The 19,615-nt window shown below is 42.8% G+C and overlaps 1 protein-coding gene and 1 non-coding gene across 9 annotated transcripts in view; both read right to left on the reverse strand.

Moving 5' to 3' along the window:
- Nucleotides 1-988: 988 nt before the first annotated feature.
- zfat (zinc finger and AT hook domain containing) overlaps nucleotides 989-19,615 on the reverse strand; it is a 213,970-nt gene continuing 195,343 nt past the window's right edge. For 7 of the 8 annotated variants that reach the window (XM_080194577.1, XM_080194576.1, XM_080194573.1 and 4 more), the window contains 4 exons: nucleotides 14,462-14,583; nucleotides 9,781-9,910; nucleotides 7,738-7,865; nucleotides 989-2,164 (listed from right to left, as the gene is read on the reverse strand). In XM_080194577.1, coding sequence (XP_080050703.1) covers nucleotides 1,919-2,164; nucleotides 7,738-7,865; nucleotides 9,781-9,910; nucleotides 14,462-14,583 — 626 coding nt within the window. In that variant the 3' untranslated portion in view covers nucleotides 989-1,918. The remainder of the gene's footprint in view (nucleotides 2,165-7,737; nucleotides 7,866-9,780; nucleotides 9,911-14,461; nucleotides 14,584-19,615) is intronic. The other variant, XM_080194572.1, reaches the window with a different exon arrangement.
- Nucleotides 15,633-15,796, reverse strand: LOC145347134 (U1 spliceosomal RNA). The gene has a single exon (XR_013887789.1). It is a non-coding gene; the product is annotated as a U1 spliceosomal RNA (small nuclear RNA).

Below are 19,615 nucleotides of genomic sequence, written 5' to 3' on the forward strand. Positions count from 1 at the left end.
AGAAAAAAGCTATATCAGGGCCTCCCTGGTTTTCCTGTTCCAGTGAAAGTTCCTGATTTCAGCCTCCACCTCTTTGCCTTCCGCCTACTCTTGATCTGCCTCCGAGTAGATTTTGCTGTCCTCAACTGAGTCAGATGCAGCAGCATCAGTGTCTTCCTGGTCCAGAGGTTCACCCCAGGAGAGAGCCAAATCATGAAGAATACTGCAGACAATGATCAGCAACACTTGCTCCGGCAGATACTACAAGACAATCCCCCATCAGTCCAGGCATCAGAACCTTATCTTCAGCAGGCCAACAGTTCTTTCCACCACCGTCCTTGTGCTTACATAGTTGTGATTGTATTTCTCCCCGCCTCTGTGCTTGGATGTGGAAAATCCTGGCCACAGTCTCTCTTTCTCACGCACAGTCACTCTCACTCATACACTCAGAGCACAAAGGGGACATGTCCTCTCTCTGTCCAACCTCAAAAATCTCTCTCTCACACACACGCTCTCTCACACACAAGCACTCTCTCACACACACACATACACTCTCACACACACGCTCTCTCTCTCTCACACACATGCACTCTCCCACACACTCTCTCACGCACAGTCTCTCTCTCACACTCCCTCACATACACACTCTCTCACACACACTCTCTCTCATACATACTCTCACTCTCATACACTCTCTCTCACACACACACTCCTTCACACACGCACACTCTCTCGCATGCTCTCTCTCGTGTGCACTCTCGCTCTCACAACGCTCTCGCTCACAACACATTCTCTCATACGCACTCCCTCTCACGCACACTCTCTCCCTCTCTCACACACACTCTCTCTCTCTCACACACACACTCTCACTCTCTTTCCCTCAAGCACTCCCATGCACTCTCACACTCTCTCTCACACTCACAAATGCTCTTTATCGCACACTAGCACCAGTTCCTCCCCTCCACCAGCAGCTAGTTTCTTTTATAGTTTTTATTTCAGAATTCCAGCATTTGCAAGTTTTCTCCTGTTATTCATGCTATCTACTTCATAAAATTCAGAACTAGAAGTTATTACACAAAAACATGTTGCCTTGTTTCTTTATTCAATGTGTCTGTCACACTGATACTTCATTCACAGCCTATAGCACAAAAGAAAATCAGTTTAACATGCTCCCATCTGTGATCTGATGACATTCCAATATATCTTAACTGGTTTCCAGGAGGTATGAGGTTCTGAAAATAGTTCCGAGTCACTACCCACATTGAATAAATTAAAAATTTCCTCAATCTTCACACAAATCTTGCTTTTAGCATGTAATCTAAATAGACTTGTATTTCACGGTGTTGTCTGGGGGAAACTACAGTTTAAACAAAAATAGCAGAAAGGAAACGTAAATTCAACTGTCAGGTGTCTGTGGCTTTGGGCTTCCTGAGTTTCTCCAGTCTGGATTTTCCCTTCCCTGCTGCACCCCCTAAAATGTCCACACAGGAGGTAGTATTAGGGAAAATTGAGAAGCCCTTTCTCCCTCCCTTATGATTGACTACACAGATTTTCCTGACCATCTCGGGTGGTATCCAGGGCACTGTCCCTTGATTCAGCCAACTTGTTGCTCCTGATCACCTGGAAGAGAAGCATTGATCTGGGAAGGTAAGTTGAGGGGTGGGACAGAGAAGTGGGGGACAGGGCAGCAGGAAAGTGTACGTATAGACTGGGGGAAAAGTTAATTACAAATTAGAAAAGTGAAGTAACGGAAGGAAATCTATTCACAATCATTCCTTTTTCTGGAGAATTTCTGTTTGGTTATTTGCTGCCACTCTGACCTGAACTGGATTCACTGATTCCACTCCTATTGCCATTATTTTATCCAAACTAGAAACAGGGGTGCTAGTGCCTTTTTGTTCCAACCAGTTGAAGCCTTGGTTAAAACTGATGGAAGCAGTTACAGTTCCTCGACTTGTTGCTCTGTGGTTTGCTCCTCTGTTTGCACGGCCTCTTGTACGTAAACAATGAATTCAGATGTCTCTTCACCCTGAGTGTAAACAGTCACTGTCTCAATCCCTTCTACGTCATCAGAGGAGACTACGACTTGCTCGACCAGATGATGTCCCTCGCCAAGTTCCACTGAAGCTTGCTCCAAGGCCTGCTGGATCATCACTGTGTGATTGCCTGCTGTTTCATCCTCAGCCTGAAGGTAAGGAAGCAACCAAAAAGGAAAGGATGAGTGTAATTTACTTACACAACTTCCTACCCCAGAGATAGCTAGCAATAGAATGCTATATTTCTTAAATTTTCTCCATCTCCTTCAACTTTCATCTTTCCTCTTCTAAAGGTGCTAACTCTTTCCAGACCACAAAACAACAATAGGTAGTAGTAGCTCTTGCGTACTTCACTTAAGTAGTCAATCTTCCTGAGTAAGCCTAGTCAGTGAAGGGTAAGTTTTCAGTTACAACTGGCACTGGTACGTCCTTACATGCAACTGTATTGGGTCACCTAAAGGCCATGCACAATGTTTAAAACACAGAATTTGGAGGAGGACCTTAACTTTAGATTTGTGCTGTGCTTGATAGGCCCCACTGAAATGTGAGGAAAATGGTAATGTTGTCTTCATCTTCCTCTTGGTAGTGGCAAGTTTCTTCCTTATTTTTAACAATGCACAATGGGAGCCAAGAGTGGCACGTGGCACAGGGGTTAGCACTGCTGCTTCACAGCGCCAGAGCTCCATTAACTTGATCAGCGTATGAAATTGGAGCAGAGTAGGTCATTTGGCCCTTCAAACCTGCTCCAGGATTTGATAAGATCATGGCTGATCCGATTGTAGTCTCTACACTTCTGTCTACCTCCAATACCCCTGTTATCCTGGGGCTTACCTGTCAGTCAAAAATCTATTCAATTCAGCATTAAAAATATTCAGTGACCTTGCTTTCACTGCTCTCTGGGCAAGGTAATTCCATAGATTAATGAGCCTTAGAGAAAAACAATTCTTTTTTCTGTCTTAAATGGATGACTCTCTTATTTTTAAGCTATGTACCCTGGTTCTAGTCTCGCCCATAACATTATTTCAGCATTTATCCTTTCAAGTCTCCTCAGAGTCTCAGATGTTTCAAAAAGATCACCTCACATTTTTTTAAATCTCCAATGCCGGATTTCTCAAACTAAGTTCCATGGACCTCTGAGGTTGAATATCCCCAGGGGTTCCACAGTACATCAGGCTGATGAATAACATTCGAAAAATGCTGTGAAGCTCATTGTTTCAAACAGAGATGAGGGGTGAAACCTTAACAAGAAATGCAGAGTTTTGGGTCCTGTTTGTGCCGATGATGCTGCCATGTTTTCACCTTTCAATCTTACAGATCATCTTTGAACTGTGGGAGGAAACCAGAGCACCCAGAGGAAACCCACACAGGCACAGGAGAAAGTGCAAACTCCTCACAGACAGTGACCTGAGGCCAGAATTGAACCCTGGTCCCTGGTACCTTCTGTGCCTTCCTGGCACTTGTTCCACAATGACTGCAGGGTAGTAAGAGTTACTTAGACAGGCATATGAGTGGGTTGGAGATGGGAGGACATAGGAGATTGTTTTAAATAAGGTTCATTAGCATTGGGACGTCCCTGGTAATGTAAAAGGATGTGGAATGATACTAATGTTTTTCTCTTTTAATTCACAGGTTTTAAGTCGGTCCGCCTTGCTGTCCAATGAGGGGCATACACGTGATGGGTCGTACTAGGGCTGCTCTTGGATGTTCGAGAATAGCCTAGTGCTTCATGTTGTTCGTGTGTGCTTAAACTGGATCAGATGCTGGGCAACACGACAGCTCAGTGACTATCACTGTTTGCCATGCAGACACATGGATTTGGGCCAGTGTCTGTGGGAGTTTGTGCATTCTCCCTGAGCTTGCGTGGGTTTTCTCCAGGTGCTCCAGTTTCCTCCCACACCCCAAAGATGTGCTATTATGCTGATTGGAGGTAATAAATTGTCCCTAAATTAGTTTCCCTCAATGTGAAATGCCATAAGCATAGATAAGGGTCATGGGTAGAGGGGAGACTGGTAGTGTTAAAATGGCAGCGTGGGCTTGTTCGGCCGAAGGGCCTGTTTCCCGGGCTGTTTTTGTTCTTTGATCTATGGCAGCCAAGCAGCAGCATGCAATTTAGAGAGGGGCCCTCATCAGACTGCTCCACATGTAGCCAAAGGAATTTGGGAAAGCTGCTCTAATGAATACAGGCCCAACCTATTTAGCCTTTCCTTCTCATCCCAAGGAACTGTCACACAAACCTTGTCTGTACTGCTTCTCATGCAATTACATCCTTTCTTAAATAGAAACTTCATACAGTACTCCAGGCGTGGTGTCCTCTCGTTCTGTGAAATACAACTATAAAAACTTCCCTATTTTTATATTACGTTTGCTTTACAATAAACAACATTTAATTTGGCTTCCTAATCAGTTGCTGTATAAAAACAAAGAACAAATAACAAAGAAAATTATGGCACAGGAATAGGCCCTCCGACCATGCCACCCGACTTAACTGAAACCCCCTACCCTTTTGGGAACCATATCCCTCTATTCCCACCCGATTCATGTATTTGTCAAGGTGCTCCTTAAAAGTCACTACCGTATCTGCTTCCACTACCTCTCCCGGCAGCGAGTTCCAGGCGCCCACCACTCTCTGTGTCAAAAATCTGCCTTGTACATCTCCTTTAAACCTTGCCCCTCGCACCTTAAACCTGTGCCCCCTAGAATTGACTCTACTACCCTGGGGAAAAGCTTCTGACTATCCACTCTGTCCATGCCTCTCATAATCTTGTAGACTTCTATCAGGTCGCCCCTCAACTTCTGTCGTTCCAGTGAGAGGTTCCTCTGACCTCTCCTCATAGCTAATGCCCTCCATACCAGGCAACATCCTGGTAAATCTTTTCTGTACCGTCTCCAACATCCTTCTGGTAATGTGGCAACCAGAATTGAACACTAGATTCCAAGTGTGGCCTAACTAAGGCTCTATAAAGCTGCAACATGACTTGCCAATTTTTAAACTCAATGCCCTGGCTGATGAAGGCAAGTATGCCGTATGCCTTCTTGACTACCTTCTCCACCTGCATTGCCACTTCCAGTGACCTGTGTACCTGTACACCCAGATCCCTTTGACTATCAATACTCTTAAGGGTTCTGCCATTTACTGTATATTTCTCATCTGTACTAGACCTTCCAAAATGCATTACCTCATTTGTCCGGATTAAACGCCATCTGCCATCTCTCCAACTGTCTATATCCTGCTGTATCCTCTGATGGTCCTCATTGGTATCCGCAAATCCACCAACTTACTAATCAAACCAGTTACATTTTCCTCCAAATCATTTATATATATTACAAACAGCAAAGGTCCCAGCACTGATCCCTGAGGAACACCACTTGCCACAGACCCCCCATTCAGAAACGCACCCTTGCACTGTTACCCTCTTTGACCGAGCCAGTTTTGTATCTACCTTGCCAGGTCACCTCTGATCCCACGCAACTTCACCTTCTGCACCAGTCTGCCATGAAGGACCTTGTCAAAGGCCCTACTGAAGTCCATGTAGACAACATCCATTGCTCTACCCTTATCAATTATCTTTGCCACTTCCTTGAAAAACTTGATCAAGTTAGTGAGACACGACCTCTCCTTCACAAAATCATGTTGCCTCTCACTAATACATCCACTTATTTCCAAGTGGAAATAAATCTTGTCTCAAAGAATCCTCTCCAATAATTTCCCTACCACTGATGTAAGGCTTACCGGTCTGTAATTACCTGGGTTATTCTTGCTACTCTTCTTGAACAAAGGAACAACATAAGAACATAAGAACATAAGAAATAGGAGCAGGAGTAGGCCATCTAGCCCTTCGAGCCTGCCCCGCCATTCAATAAGATCATGGCTGATCTGTCGTGGCTCAGTTCCACTTTCCCGCCCTCTCCCCATAACCCTTAATCCCTTCTCTTATCAAAAACCCATCAACCCGCTTCTTAAAAATATTTAGCGAGGCAGCCTCCACCACTTCCATTGGCTATGGTAGCCAAGTAATGGGCCCTCCAGCTGGCTGGGGAGGAGCATGAGATACATGATCGCCGCTAATATGGCCCTTCACTGGTGGGATCGGAAACATTAGTGAGTCCAGTTGCGATTCCCGTTTTTGGCCTCCTGCTGACATTTCTCACTTTGCTATGTTGGGTCACACCCAAAATGTTTCTCAGAGGTTCTGTTAGTAATCTTGGAAGGTCAAAAAGGTTCTGTGGCCAAAAGAATTTGGGAAATCTGCTCTAAAGAACACAGGCCCAACTATAAAGCCTTTCCTTCTCATCCCAAGAAACAGTCACATGAACCTTGTCTGTAATGCTTCTCATATAATTATATCCTTTCTTAAATAGAAACTTCACAGAGTACTCCAGGTATGGTGTCACCTATGCTCTGTGAAATACAACTATCAAAATTTCCCTATTTTTATATTACTTTATCTTGCAATAAATAACATTTAATTTAGCTTCCTAATCACTTGCTATACATGCATACTTTTTGATATTCATGAAGCAGGACACCCAAATCTCTTTCTGTATTGTAGAGTTCTGCAATTTCTCTCCATTTAAATATATTGCTTTTCTATTCTTCCTGTCAGAGCGGACTAGTTCACATTTTCCCACTCTATACTCCTACTGCCAAATTTTTGCCAATCTAGTTAATCTATGCAGACTCCTTGGGCGGGATTTAATGGCTTTGCTTGTTCTGAAACTGTAAAGTCCTGCCCAACGTCAATGGACATTTTCATTATTCGCCCCTCACCCGCTCTTATTCCGTGGTGGGCGGGATGGTAAAATTCCGACCCTTATGTCCTCTTCACAACTTACTCTGCTACCTAGGTCCCATCAACAAATTTAGCAACCACACATTTGGTCACTTCATCCAAGTAATTGACATAGATTTTGGAAATAGTTGTGGCCCTAGCACTGACCGCTATGGCACTCCAGGTGTTACATCTTAACAACCCAAAAGTGACGCATTTATGCATTCTCTCTGTTTCGTGTTAGCGAATCAATCTTCAATCTACGCTTATATGTTACCCCCTACTCCATGAGCTGTTATGATTGTCAAATGCCTTCTGGAAATCCAAGTATGCCACATCTACAGGTTCTCCATTTTCCACGTTGTTTGTTCCTTCCTCAAAGGACCCAGAAAACCATGTTGACTCTGCCAGATTGCATTAAGATTTTACAATTGTCCTACTAATCTCCTCTGATTCCAGCATTTTCCCTATGACAGATGTTAGGCTAATTGGCCTCTAGCTCCCTGCTTTCAGTATCTCTCCTTTCTTGAATAAAAGCCACTTATATTTGCTACTTACTGGAGGTTCTACATCGGCACAAACTCAGGGTTACATCCACTATGTTGAATCTCCTTCAGCAATCACAAGGACTGCTTTGTCCTGGATGGTGTCAAGCTTCTTAAGTGTTATTGGAGTTGCACTCATCCAGATAAGTGGAGAGAATTCCACCACATTTCTGATTTGAAAGTAGTAGATGGGGTTTGAGGAGAGGATGGGGGGAGCTGAGTCAGGAGGTGAGTTACCCATTCCAGGATTCCTAGCTCTGACCTGATCTTGTAGTTACATTATATATATGGCTGGTCCACTTCAATTTCTGTTCAATTATAACCCCCTGGGTTTAATAGTAGAGCTTTATATCTGACACTAAAATACTGCAAGAATTAATTCCATACAAAAGAAAATAAAAATCTTACTTGCTCCACAACTGTTAATGTGCCTGGTGCCATGGTAACCACAGAAGCAACAGCGCCATCATGATGCTCTGGAGCTAAACCGATAATTTGCTGAAGAATGTTCACAGCTGTTGAATCCATCCTATCCCCTAAGAATGAGGAACCACAGATATAAAATCAGTAGCACGTATTTTCCTAATTTCTTCTCCTTTGACTCCAGAAGCTTGGATTCATTTTCACAATTCCACCATTCCAATACTAGTCTGAACATAAAAACTGAGTTCAACCTGAGGCACTTAATCACAGCTTAGCCCACTCTGTCCTCATCCAACATCCATTCATGTACACTGATATAAGTGTGCACGTGCTTTGGATAGCAATACAGGAACTGGAACTCTGATTTCAAACTTGATACGAGGACAGGTGGAGATAGGTAATATTAAGGAGGTGGGGAAGCTGCAGAAGGACTTGAACAGGTTAGGAGAGTGGGTGAAGAAGTGGCAGATGGAATATAATGTGGGAAAATGTGAGATTATGCACTTTACTGGAAGAATAGAGGCATATTTCCTAAATAGGGACAGAATTCAGAAATTGGAAGCGCAAAGGAATTTGGGATTCCTAATTCAGGATTCTCTTAAGATTAACTTGCAGGTTGAATTGGTGGTTAGGAAGGCAAATGCAATGTTAGTATTCATTTCAAGAGAACCAGAATACAAAGGCAGGAATGTACTGCTGAGGCCTTATAAGGTTCTGATCAGACCACATTTGGAATATTGTAAGCAATTTTGGGCTCATACCTAAGGAAGGATGTGCTGGCCCTGGAGACGGTCCAGAAGAGGTTCATGAGAATGATCCCAGGAATGAAAAGCTTGACATATGAGAAGCATTTGAGAAATCTGGGTCTGTGTTCAATGGGCATTCAAAGGACGATGGGGGATCTCACTGAAATTTGCAGAATATTGAAAGACCTGGATAGAATGGACCTGGGGAAGATGTTTCCATCAATAGGAGACCTAGGATCCAAAAGCACAGCCTCAAACTAAAGGGACAATGCTTTAGAACCAAGATGAGGAGGAATTTCTTCAGCCAGAGGGTGCTGAATCTATGGAATTCATTGCCACAGAAGGCTGTGGAGGCCAGGTCATTGAGTGTATTTAACACAGAGACTGACAGGTTCTTGACTGGTAAGGGGATCAAAGATTATAGAGAAAAGGCAGGAGATTGGCGTTGAGAAACTTAACAACCATGATTGAATGCTGAAGCAGACTCGGGGGGCTGAATGGCCTGATTCTGCTCCTATATCTTATGGTCCTTTGCTATTTTATGGCACTGAGCCCAATAATGCTGCCAACAACTAAAATAAGCAATCAAATTTGGGAACTTCTGGTATTTGGTTCATGAAAGGTGCCTCTGTTCACTGAGACACCAAGAGGCTGAATCAATGCCTTTTAACTGTTAAATGTGATATCTGGGAGAATTTTATTCATAGAATCACCACATCAGACAGACACAGCTTAACTTCAGTAATAAATAATTATACCACACAAAATCGTTAAACTTCCAAATGCAGTATATTTTCACATTTATAAAGCGCTTCTGGTCTTGCACATACTCGTAGAATAGCTTTTTCTAACGATCTTGGACAAAGAATTTAGAAACTCAATCCACGCTACCACCTACAACAATACCATGATAAAACTGAAAGGGAAATATTGACATTGCAATTTACATTGATAACTGCTGACAGAGAAATATGGCCAGGAAAATATGTTTATAAACTGAAATGCATAATTCTCTTGAATGTCCATGCACAGTCAGAACAATCATAAAACAGATACAGGTGCCTCCGTTAAACTGCTCCAGCTTTAACAATATGCTCTGAACCTATCACTATGTAGTTACCTTATTAGCATACTCCTACTTAGGCATTATCCTAATATCTGAATGAGTTTAAAATTGAAACAAAGCAAACTCATTCACAACAAACCTGCCACCCTGCCTCTCTAATTAGAGTAGGATAGAAGTCATTATAAAAATTTCCCTCAGTTATACTCCTTCACTTACCATTCTCTGTGTTGTACCGCAGATCCTGAAGAGCTGCCACAGCTGCCTGAGTGCCTTGGACATCCTCTTCGCCCTCTGTTATGTGGAAGTACTGTGTTTGAGTCTGCTCTGGAGAAGCCTCAAGAACCTGCTGCACACAAGTACAAATACATCCAAAATCACCTACTTTTATAATAGATCGCTCTTTTTCCTCAAATCAATTTCTTGTCAAATTCAGGAGGGTGTTTTTTAAATTATTCATATCTGATATGCTGGCAAGAGCAGCATTTGTTCCAGCCCTAACTGTCCTTGAGAAGGTGTTGTTAAGCTGTCTCCTTGAACTGAAGCAATTCCTGCCTTTTCCCCATAACCTTTGATCTCCTTACCAATCAAGAACATATCAGTCTTTGTCTTAAATACACTGAATGATCTGTCTTCCACAGCCTTCTGTTGCAATGAATTCTATAGATTCATCACCCTTCTGGCTGAAGAAATTCCTCCTCATCTTGGTTCTAAAGGGTTGTCCCTTACTTTGAGGCTGTGCCCTCAGATCCTAGGCTTTCCTACGGATGGAAACATCTTCCTCATGTCCATTCTATCCAGGCCTTTCAATATTCTGCAAGTTTCAATGAGATCCCCCATCATCCTTCTAAATGCCCATTGAGTATAGACACTGATTTCTCAAATGCTTCTCATATGTCAAGCTTTTCATTCCTGGGATCATTCTCATGAACTTCTTCTGAACCGTCTCCAGGGCCAGCACATCCTTCCTTAGAAATGAGGCCCAAAATTGTTTACAATATTCCAATTCATGTAGGTATACCTACAATGCTGTTAGAGAGGGAGGTCCTATTTCTTATGTTCTTATGTTCTCAAATGTGAAGGAATCAGTTTTGCTTATTTTAGTACATAGTGCCAGTACCAGGTACTTTAAAAGGCAATAGCTGAGTAAGACCTGCCACTTCTTTCCCCCACGAATAAATCTTGCTTGCTGAAGCCACTTTAGCTATTGGCTGCAACATTTCACATTAAATTGGCTTTGAAGAAGTCATACCAACTCAAATCATTAACTTTGTTTCTCTCTTCACAGATGCTGCCAAACTTGCTGAGCTTTTCCAGCTTCTTCTGTTTTTATTTCTGTGGAAGTGCTCAATATTTTAAGATTTCTACCTTTTGACTGAGTTGAACCAATGTGAGACAATTTTTGTTTATCTTTAAGCTTCTTCCTGGTCTCACCTCAGATTGCCTGAGATTTAAATTTTATTAACATTACATTTTACCAACATATTAGACATTATTGTGTTGCTCCAATGGTTTCTTTGGTCTTATTTTATTTCTTGATAATTAACTATGAACTTCACAGGTTGGGAGGGCTCTCTTTTTAAAAGATTTTTGGAGGAAAACGACCAGGTGGTTGTGTTCCAATGTCTCTGCTACCCTTGTCCTTCTAGATGGTAGTGGTTGTGAAAGGTACTCTCTGGGGGACGTTGGTGAGTTCCTGCAGTGCGTCTTGTATATGGTGTACGCTGCTGCTACTGTGTTTCGGTAATGGAAGGAGTGAACGCTTATGGAAGGGATTCCAATCAAGTTGTCTGCTTTGTCAAGGATAGTATCAAGCTTCTTGAGTGTTGTTGGAGCTGCACTCATCCGGACAAGGGGAGAGTATTCCATCCACTCCTGATTTGTGCCTTGTAGATAGTAAACAGCCTTTGGAGAGTCAGGCGGTGAGTTACCTGCTGCAGGACTCTTAGCCTCTGATCTGCTATTGTAGCCGCAATATTTAAATGGATAGTCCAATTGAATTTCCAGACGGGACACTGAACCAAGATCTCATCAGGTGGACGTAAAAGATTCTATGGCATTATTTCGAAGAAAAACAGGGAAGTTATCCCTGATGTCCTGGCCAATATTTACTCCGCAATCAACATCACAAAAATAGTTGTTATCACATGGCTGTTTGTGGATGCTTGCTGAATGCAGATTGGCAGCTCTACAACCTAAATTACAATAGTGACCTTTCAAAAATACATAATTGGTTGCAAAGCACTTTGCGATATCTGGTAGTTACGAAAAATACTATATGAATGCAGGCTTTTTTTTAACGGGTTTAGTAAACGATGAATACATAAGCTAAAGACAAGATACTTTTATAGAAGGGAAAGTACAAAAAATGACAGTATTCAAATTGAGATGCACCTGATAGAAAACAAAACTGGCTATCTATACGGTGTATATGTTTGATGTGTGAGGCAATTTATACAGAATGTCTTGCAATACAGTGTGGTTGCAGCATCTTAATTGAGAAAAAGAACTGACAATTCTAAATATTAGGCAAGGAGAACTGGACTTTGGTGACTATAAAAATACATACGTAAAGAGTAGCCACGAGTTTTTTTTTAACATTTGTGGGACATATTTGTGGCCAACATTTATTGCCCATCCCTAGTTGCCCTTGGGAAGCAGTTGAGAGTTACTATGGCTCTGGAGTCACATGTAGGCCAGGCCAGGTAAAGACGGCAGATTTCCGTTCCTAAAAGACGTTAGTGAGCCAAGTAAGTTTTTCTGACAATCGACAATGGTTTCCTGGTCATCAGTGGATTCTTAATTCCATATTTTTTTATTGAATTCAAATTCCACCATTTGCCATGGCAGGATTCGATCCCTGGTCCCCAGGACATTAGCTGAGTTTTTGGATTAACAGTTTAGTGATAATACCACTAAGCCATTGCCTCTCCTTATAAGAACATAAGAACATAAGAAATAGGAGCAGGAGTAGGCCATCTAGCCCTTCGAGCCTGCCCCGCCATTCAATAAGATCATGGCTGATCTGTCGTGGCTCAGTTCCACATTCCCGCCCTCTCCCCATTACCCTTAATCCCCTCGCTTATCAAAAACCCATCAACCCGCGTCTTAAAAATATTTAGCGAGGTAGCCTCCACCACTTCAACAGGCAGAGAATTCCAGAGATTCACCACCCTTTGAGTGAAGAAGTTCCTCTCAACTCCGTTCTAAACCGCCCCCCCTTTATCTTGAGGCTGTGCCCCCTAGTCCTATTATCCTTTCTGAGTGGGAAGAGTCTCTCCACCTCTATCCTATCCATCCCATTCATCATCTTATACGTCTCAATGAGATCTCCCCTCATTCTTCTAAACTCTAACGAGTACAAGCCTAGTTTATTCAGCCTCTCCTCATAGCTCAACCCCCTCAACTCCGGCATCAGCCTAGTAAACCTCCTCTGCACTCCCTCCAAGGCCAAAATATCCTTGCGTAAGTACGGCGCCCAAAACTGCACACAGTACTCCAGCTGCGGCCTCACCAATGCCCTATACAGCCGCAGCAAGACCTCCCTACTTTTATATTCAATCCCCCTCGCTATGAAGGCCAGCATCCCATTTGCCTTCCTGACCACCTGCTGCACCTGCAAGCTGGGTTTTTGCGACTCATGCACAAGGACCCCAAGGTCCCTCTGCACCGTCGCCTGCTGCAGTTTTTCGCCACGTAAGTGATAATCCTTCCTACCATTATTCCTACCAAAGTGGACCACCTCGCACTTGCCAACATTAAATTCCATTTGCCATTTCCTGGCCCATTCGCCCAGCCTATCTAGATCCTTCTGCAGACTCTCCACACCCTCCGCACAATTTGCCTTTCCTCCGATCTTGGTGTCATCAGCAAATTTCGACACCCTACACTCGGTTCCCTCCTCCAGATCATCTATATAAGTGGTAAATAGCTGAGGCCCCAGCACCGACCCCTGAGGCACTCCACTAGTCACCATCCGCCAATCCGAATAGCACCCATTGACCCCCACTCTCTGCCTCCTATTTGACAACCAATCCTCTATCCACGCTAACACCCTACCCCCAACTCCCTGTCCCCTGACCTTCTGCAATAACCTCCTGTGAGGTACCTTGTCAAACGCCTTCTGAAAATCCAGAAAGACCACATCCACCGGCTCTCCTCTATCCACCGCCCTAGACACATCCTCATAGAACTCCAGTAAATTTGTCAGACACGACTTCCCTTTAACGAAACCGTGCTGCGTCTGCTCTATCAAGCAATTCCTCTCAAGATGCCTCGCTATTTCCTCCTTGATGACGGATTCTAACATTTTACCTACAACAGACGTTAAACTAACCGGCCTATAATTCCCTGCCTTTTGCCTGGCACCCTTCTTAAACAACGGCGTAACATTAGCCACTTTCCAATCTTCCGGCACTTCCCCGGAATCCAGCGACGTCTGGAAAATAACCACCAAGGCATCCACTATCACCTCCGCCATTTCTTTCAGAACCCTCGGATGCATTCCATCCGGTCCTGGCGACTTGTCCACAATCAGTCCCTCCAGTCTGTCGAGCACCTCCTCTCTAGTAACAGTAACGTCATTAAGACCCTCCAGTCCTACCACCTTTCCATCTCTAACACCCGGCAAATTATTCACGTCCTCCTCCGTGAAGACAGAAACAAAAAAGTTATTCAGGACCTCAGCCATATCCCCATCCCCTACCACTAAGTCCCCCTTCTCATCCTCTAAGGCACCAACGTTCACCCTAGCCAGCCTCTTCCTTTTTATATATTTATAAAAATATAAAAATATTTATAAAAATATATATATTTATATATTTATCTGTAGAGTTCAACTGGAATCCTTCAGAACTGCATCCTTGCAATATTTAGTACCTTTAGAAGAATAAATACGTACCTGCTCTAAGGCTTCTCCCTCTATGCTGCCAACAATCTTCAGTCCATGCTTGTTTTTCAAGTGTCTGTTCAGCTCCCACTTAGTACCATACACGAAGCTGCACACTGGACACTTTACGCCACCTTTAAAATAAAAATGAAAATAGTCACTTGATAGTACAGAAAGTACTGCTGAGAAAAAAAGACATGCTGCTGAAGTTTCTCATTTTGCAGTCACCAGAAGAGTTGCAAGAATGCAAAACTTCAAAGGCAGAAATAATTAATACTGCATGAGAAAAGGGGATGCTGATTGGTTGGCAAGTTGGTTCTAATTGGTCAAGACATTGCTGTGGTGAATGTACTAGGGAGTTTGTGGGCGGGATTTTATGGCCTTGCTCATCCCAAACCGTAAAATCCCGTCCGAGATCAATGGACCTTCTCATTGTCCACCCCTCGCCAGCTCTGATTCCTGCAGCGAGTGGGTCAGAAAAATTCCAGCCTTTGTGTTTTTATATTATTCAAAAATAAATTTCCCTAGAAATATTCCTTTCGCCTGCAGAGGAAAGGTTATTGCAAATGGATATATGTAGCTTCATGCCAACATAAGTGAGCTACCTTGCAAGTCCGAATGATAATCTTATATTAGTTGCTGGTGTAGTTCTTAGCACACAGCAAATTGCTGCCCATTCGCAAAATCACATCTAACATTAAACATAATGTTCTGAGTTTTGCAAGCAGGGGTTGGTTGGATAGTTGAGTACTCAGTCAATTGTGGACAAGGGATGTGCTATTTTATACAACCACCAGTTGCTAGGATGTATGGCCTATGCACCTGGCATCACACAGACACTAAAATTCATACACTATACTACTCATTTGCATGGTAGGCAAATATCTTTTAGGCTTGATATCAGCATTGCATTAGTGGGAAACACCGTTCAAGTTGTGTGAAATGGCTAGCTTCACCTGTTTCTCAGAATTTTTTACCCTTTCAGGGTAATTTGAAGTAAACTGGGCACTTTTAAAGTTGTCTTTGGCCCACTCCTGAGTATATGTGATGAGTAACTAACACAAAAATGAATAATATATATGAATTTCAGTGCTAATGTGAGGTACATAGATTGCAAGTCCCAACAACTGGTGAATTATATCAAACAGCATGTCTGTTCGATTATTCAGTCAGCAGAGTACTGACCGTACTCAAACAACCTGTGCTTACAACACTCAGAAATTTTGCAGTCGAGTATCCCACATTTAGGGACATCGCAGGTGTCAGCACACTCAGAGTGCAATGGGATAGCCTCGTCCTGGGCGAACCACCTCCTTGATCGTGGTTTCACCTCTGCCAGGTAAGTAACAATGGGGCAGCATGGTGACACAGTAGTTGGCACTGCTGCTAGGGGACCTAGGTTCAATTTCGTGAATTAGGCTGATACCGGAGTTGAGGGGGTTGAGCTATGAGGAGAGGCTGAATAAACTAGGCTTGTACTCGTTAGAGTTTAGAAGAATGAGGGGAGATCTCATTGAGACGTATAAGATGATGAATGGGATGGATAGGATAGAGGTGGAAAGACTCTTCCCGCTCAAAAAAGACAGTAGGACTAGGGGGCACAGCCTCAAGATAAAGGGGGGGCAGTTCAGAACGGAGTTGAGGAGGAACTTCTTCACTCAAAGGGTGGTGAATCTCTGGAATTCTCTGCCCGTTGAAGTGGTGGAGGCTGCCTCGCTAAATATTTTTAAGAAGCGGGTTGATGGGTTTTTGATAAGAGAGGGGATTAAGGGTTATGGGGAGAGGGCGGGAAAGTGGAACTGAGCCACGACAGATCAGCCATGATCTTATTGAATGGCGGGGCAGGCTCGAAGGGCCAGATGGCCTACTCCTGCTCCTATTTCTTATGTTCTTATGTTCTTAATTCTGGCCTCGGGTGTGGAGTTTGCATATGCTCCCTGTGTCTGTGTGGGTTTTCTCTACGTGCCCCGGTTTCCTCCCACAGTCCAAAGATGTGCGGGTTAGGTTGATTAGCCATGCTAAATTGACCCTTGTGTCAGAGGATTAACAGGGTAAATATGTGGGGTTACAGGAATAGGGCCTGGGTGAGATTGTGGTGCTGACTCGATGAGCCGAATGGTCTCCTTCTGCACTGTAGAGATTCTATGGGATTCTATGAATGTCCAATGTTACGTGCGATTCCGTGATTGGTTACCATTTGCTGAACAATCACAAAGAATTGCACCAACAACTAGCAGATAAGATTTTTAGTCACAATATAGCTGATATACGCATGCAAAAAGTTACATATGCAGCAACCTTTCCTCTGCAGGCAAAAGTAATATGCCCAGGCATATGGGAGATAATTGCTCCCTGGTGCATTCGCCATGGCAACATCCTGAGCTACTGGGGTCGACTTGCCAACCAATCAGCACCCCATTTTGCATACAGAAGTTGTTGCTCCCTTTGAAAATAGACATTTTTTCATCTGTTCTGATGAGTGAGAAACTCCTCCCTCTTTTCTCAACAAACAAAATACCTTTTGTAAAATGACATAGATGACCTTATTTGAAATCTTACACATCTAAATGATAGATGGGTAATGATGACACTGTAAAGTGTCGTTAACCAACTTCATGTATCCTGAAATCAGAGCTTGTTTCCAATTACTTCCAATATTCCTGCTCAGGCTGCTGAGAATTAAATTACCTTTAAGTCAGCAAAAAGGTTTACTTGCTTCATGAAGTGATAATAATCTATTTTGCTGCTGATTTCCCACAATTACCATCGGGTAGAATTATTAAGATAGAGGGAAAAATGAAGCATCTACACAATGCCTATGGGATTTTTCCCTCACATAACCTTCCTTACAAAAGTCTCTATTATCAGCTAGCAGGCTACTGCATAAGAGGCTGCAGCTGTCGATGCAGTGAACTGTTTTCATTATCAACAGAATAAGTTTGAGATCACCTGCTGACTTCAGTAGTAAACACTCATTCTTAAAATTGATTGCAAAAATGTTAAGAGCTTATAAAGGGCAGACATTTGCATACTTGGGCTGCAAGTGCACCATTGTAATCCTGATCTCATGGTGGTCACACCTAGTAAAGATTTTCCTGGCAGCACAGCCTCATGTTATCTTCCCTTATCAGTGCTTTTAATGTCCCAGGATAATTCCACAAAAGGATGAGGGGAGTAAACATTCAGAGAAGGTATGGACACTAACACAATAAACAAATAAAACAAGCAGCCAGCATAATTAACCCCGGACACACTCTCTTCTACCTCCTTTCGTTAGGAAAAAGATACAAAAATCTGAGGTCACGTCCCAACCAACTCAACAACAGCCTCTTCCCTGCTGCTTCAGAGTTTTGAATGGACCTACCTCACATTAAGTTGATCTTTCTCTACACCCTGGCTATAACTGTAACACTACATTCTGCACTCACTCCTCTCCTTCTCTATGAACAGTATGTCTGTATAACGTGCAAAAAACAATACTTTTAACTGTATCCCAATACATGCGACAATAATAAATCAAATGATGTCAAATTTGTTGCCTTTCTTCAGTTGCCATAAGAAGCCAGACTTTTTGAACTGAATGGCTTGCTGGGCTACTTCAGAGCAAAGACTCAAAGACATTGGTGTGAATCGGGGATCACAGACAGGCCAGGCGTACTAAGTGCATCTGAAGGACCAGTTGGATTTTTATGGCAATCCAATAGCTTTACAGTCAGTTTTTTATATACCAAGTTTTTAATTGAATTCTAGTGCCACACAGATCAAGAAACCAAACCTGGAATCTTTCTGGTCTGTATGACTCCACTGTTGACTTGATAAACATGCTAAAGGATCAGAGCTCTGCGGACTGACTTCTGCGAAACCTCTTAATTCTCAATGTAAAAAACCAGCTAAACATAATATATGTTTCTTTTATTATTTTTAAATATCAAAGCATAGTTTCTAAAACCATTATAAAAGCTTCTCTGATATATTAGCAAATATCTTGTGCAATATTGAACCACACAACCTCTCCCAGCATTCTTGTGCTAGAACATCTGAGTGTCCTCAGTGCCTGCAGGAATATAGCAACTTCCTCAAACATGCCTCAGAACTTAGATTTCTGACATTATCCCAATGTTGCAATCACTGAGGAGCAACACAAACTTTCTTGTGGTATGGTGACTGCATTCCGGATGAGAATTGGTAGTACTGATTGACAATTAAACCTCTTCTATATATAGAACAGGTGAGATTTAACATCATTTTTATTTATCATTTTACAGCAAAAGAGACAGAGAGGTCTTTTGGACATGTACAGCACAAGAATAGGGAGATGGTCCATTGTATATTAATGCAGACACAATTGCTGCAAGTTTAAACAGAAACAGAAAATGATACAAATGTATAGCACGGTGCTCATACCCCAAGCAGATATTTTGAAATGCACAGAAAAATCTAAGAAACAATTAGCACTTCAAGTAAATCCCCTTATCCAGAACTCCTCAGCTCCAAGTGCTACAGCAGTTTTGGCCGCTGTTGATACCTCCAGCAATTTTCCATGCCAAGTGGTTTATTCATGTGTGAGCACAGGCAGTGAATATTTGTAGGCTATTAGGCCACTGGTGGGTGTAAGATATCATAGCTGAGTCTCATCCAGCCTTGACTACATGGCATTTGACTAGACATCAATTGGAAACAGGACCTTTAATATAAAAAAAGGTGCTTCACACACATAAAACAAGGAAGTATTCAATGAACGACACAACACTTGGATGTTCTAAGGAACAAAGGGACCTTGGCTTGTTTGTCCATAGATCTCTGAAGGCAGAAGGGTATGTTAGGGAGTGGTGAAAAAGACACATGGGACACTTACCTTTATCAATTGAGGCATAGATTACAAAAGCAGGGAGGTCATGTTGGAGTTGTATAAAATTTTGGTGAGGCCACAACTAGAGTAGTGTGTGCAGTTCGGTCGTCACATTACAGGAAGGATATAATTGCACTGAAGGGGAGCAGAGGAGATTCATCAGGATGCCGCCTTGGATTCACCAGGGCTTCTTCTGCACTGTGTGATTCAGTGATTCTGAGAGTTAAGACATAGACAGCAAAGTTTTAAGTTACCTCTAGCCTATGGAAGATAGAATGTGGGCAACCAGCTAGGAATGCATTTGAATAGCCAGGTCT

This window comes from Carcharhinus amblyrhynchos, chromosome 8 (assembly GCF_965287045.1).
Source record: "Carcharhinus amblyrhynchos chromosome 8, sCarAmb.v2.hapA, whole genome shotgun sequence".
Lineage (NCBI taxonomy): Eukaryota > Metazoa > Chordata > Chondrichthyes > Carcharhiniformes > Carcharhinidae > Carcharhinus > Carcharhinus amblyrhynchos.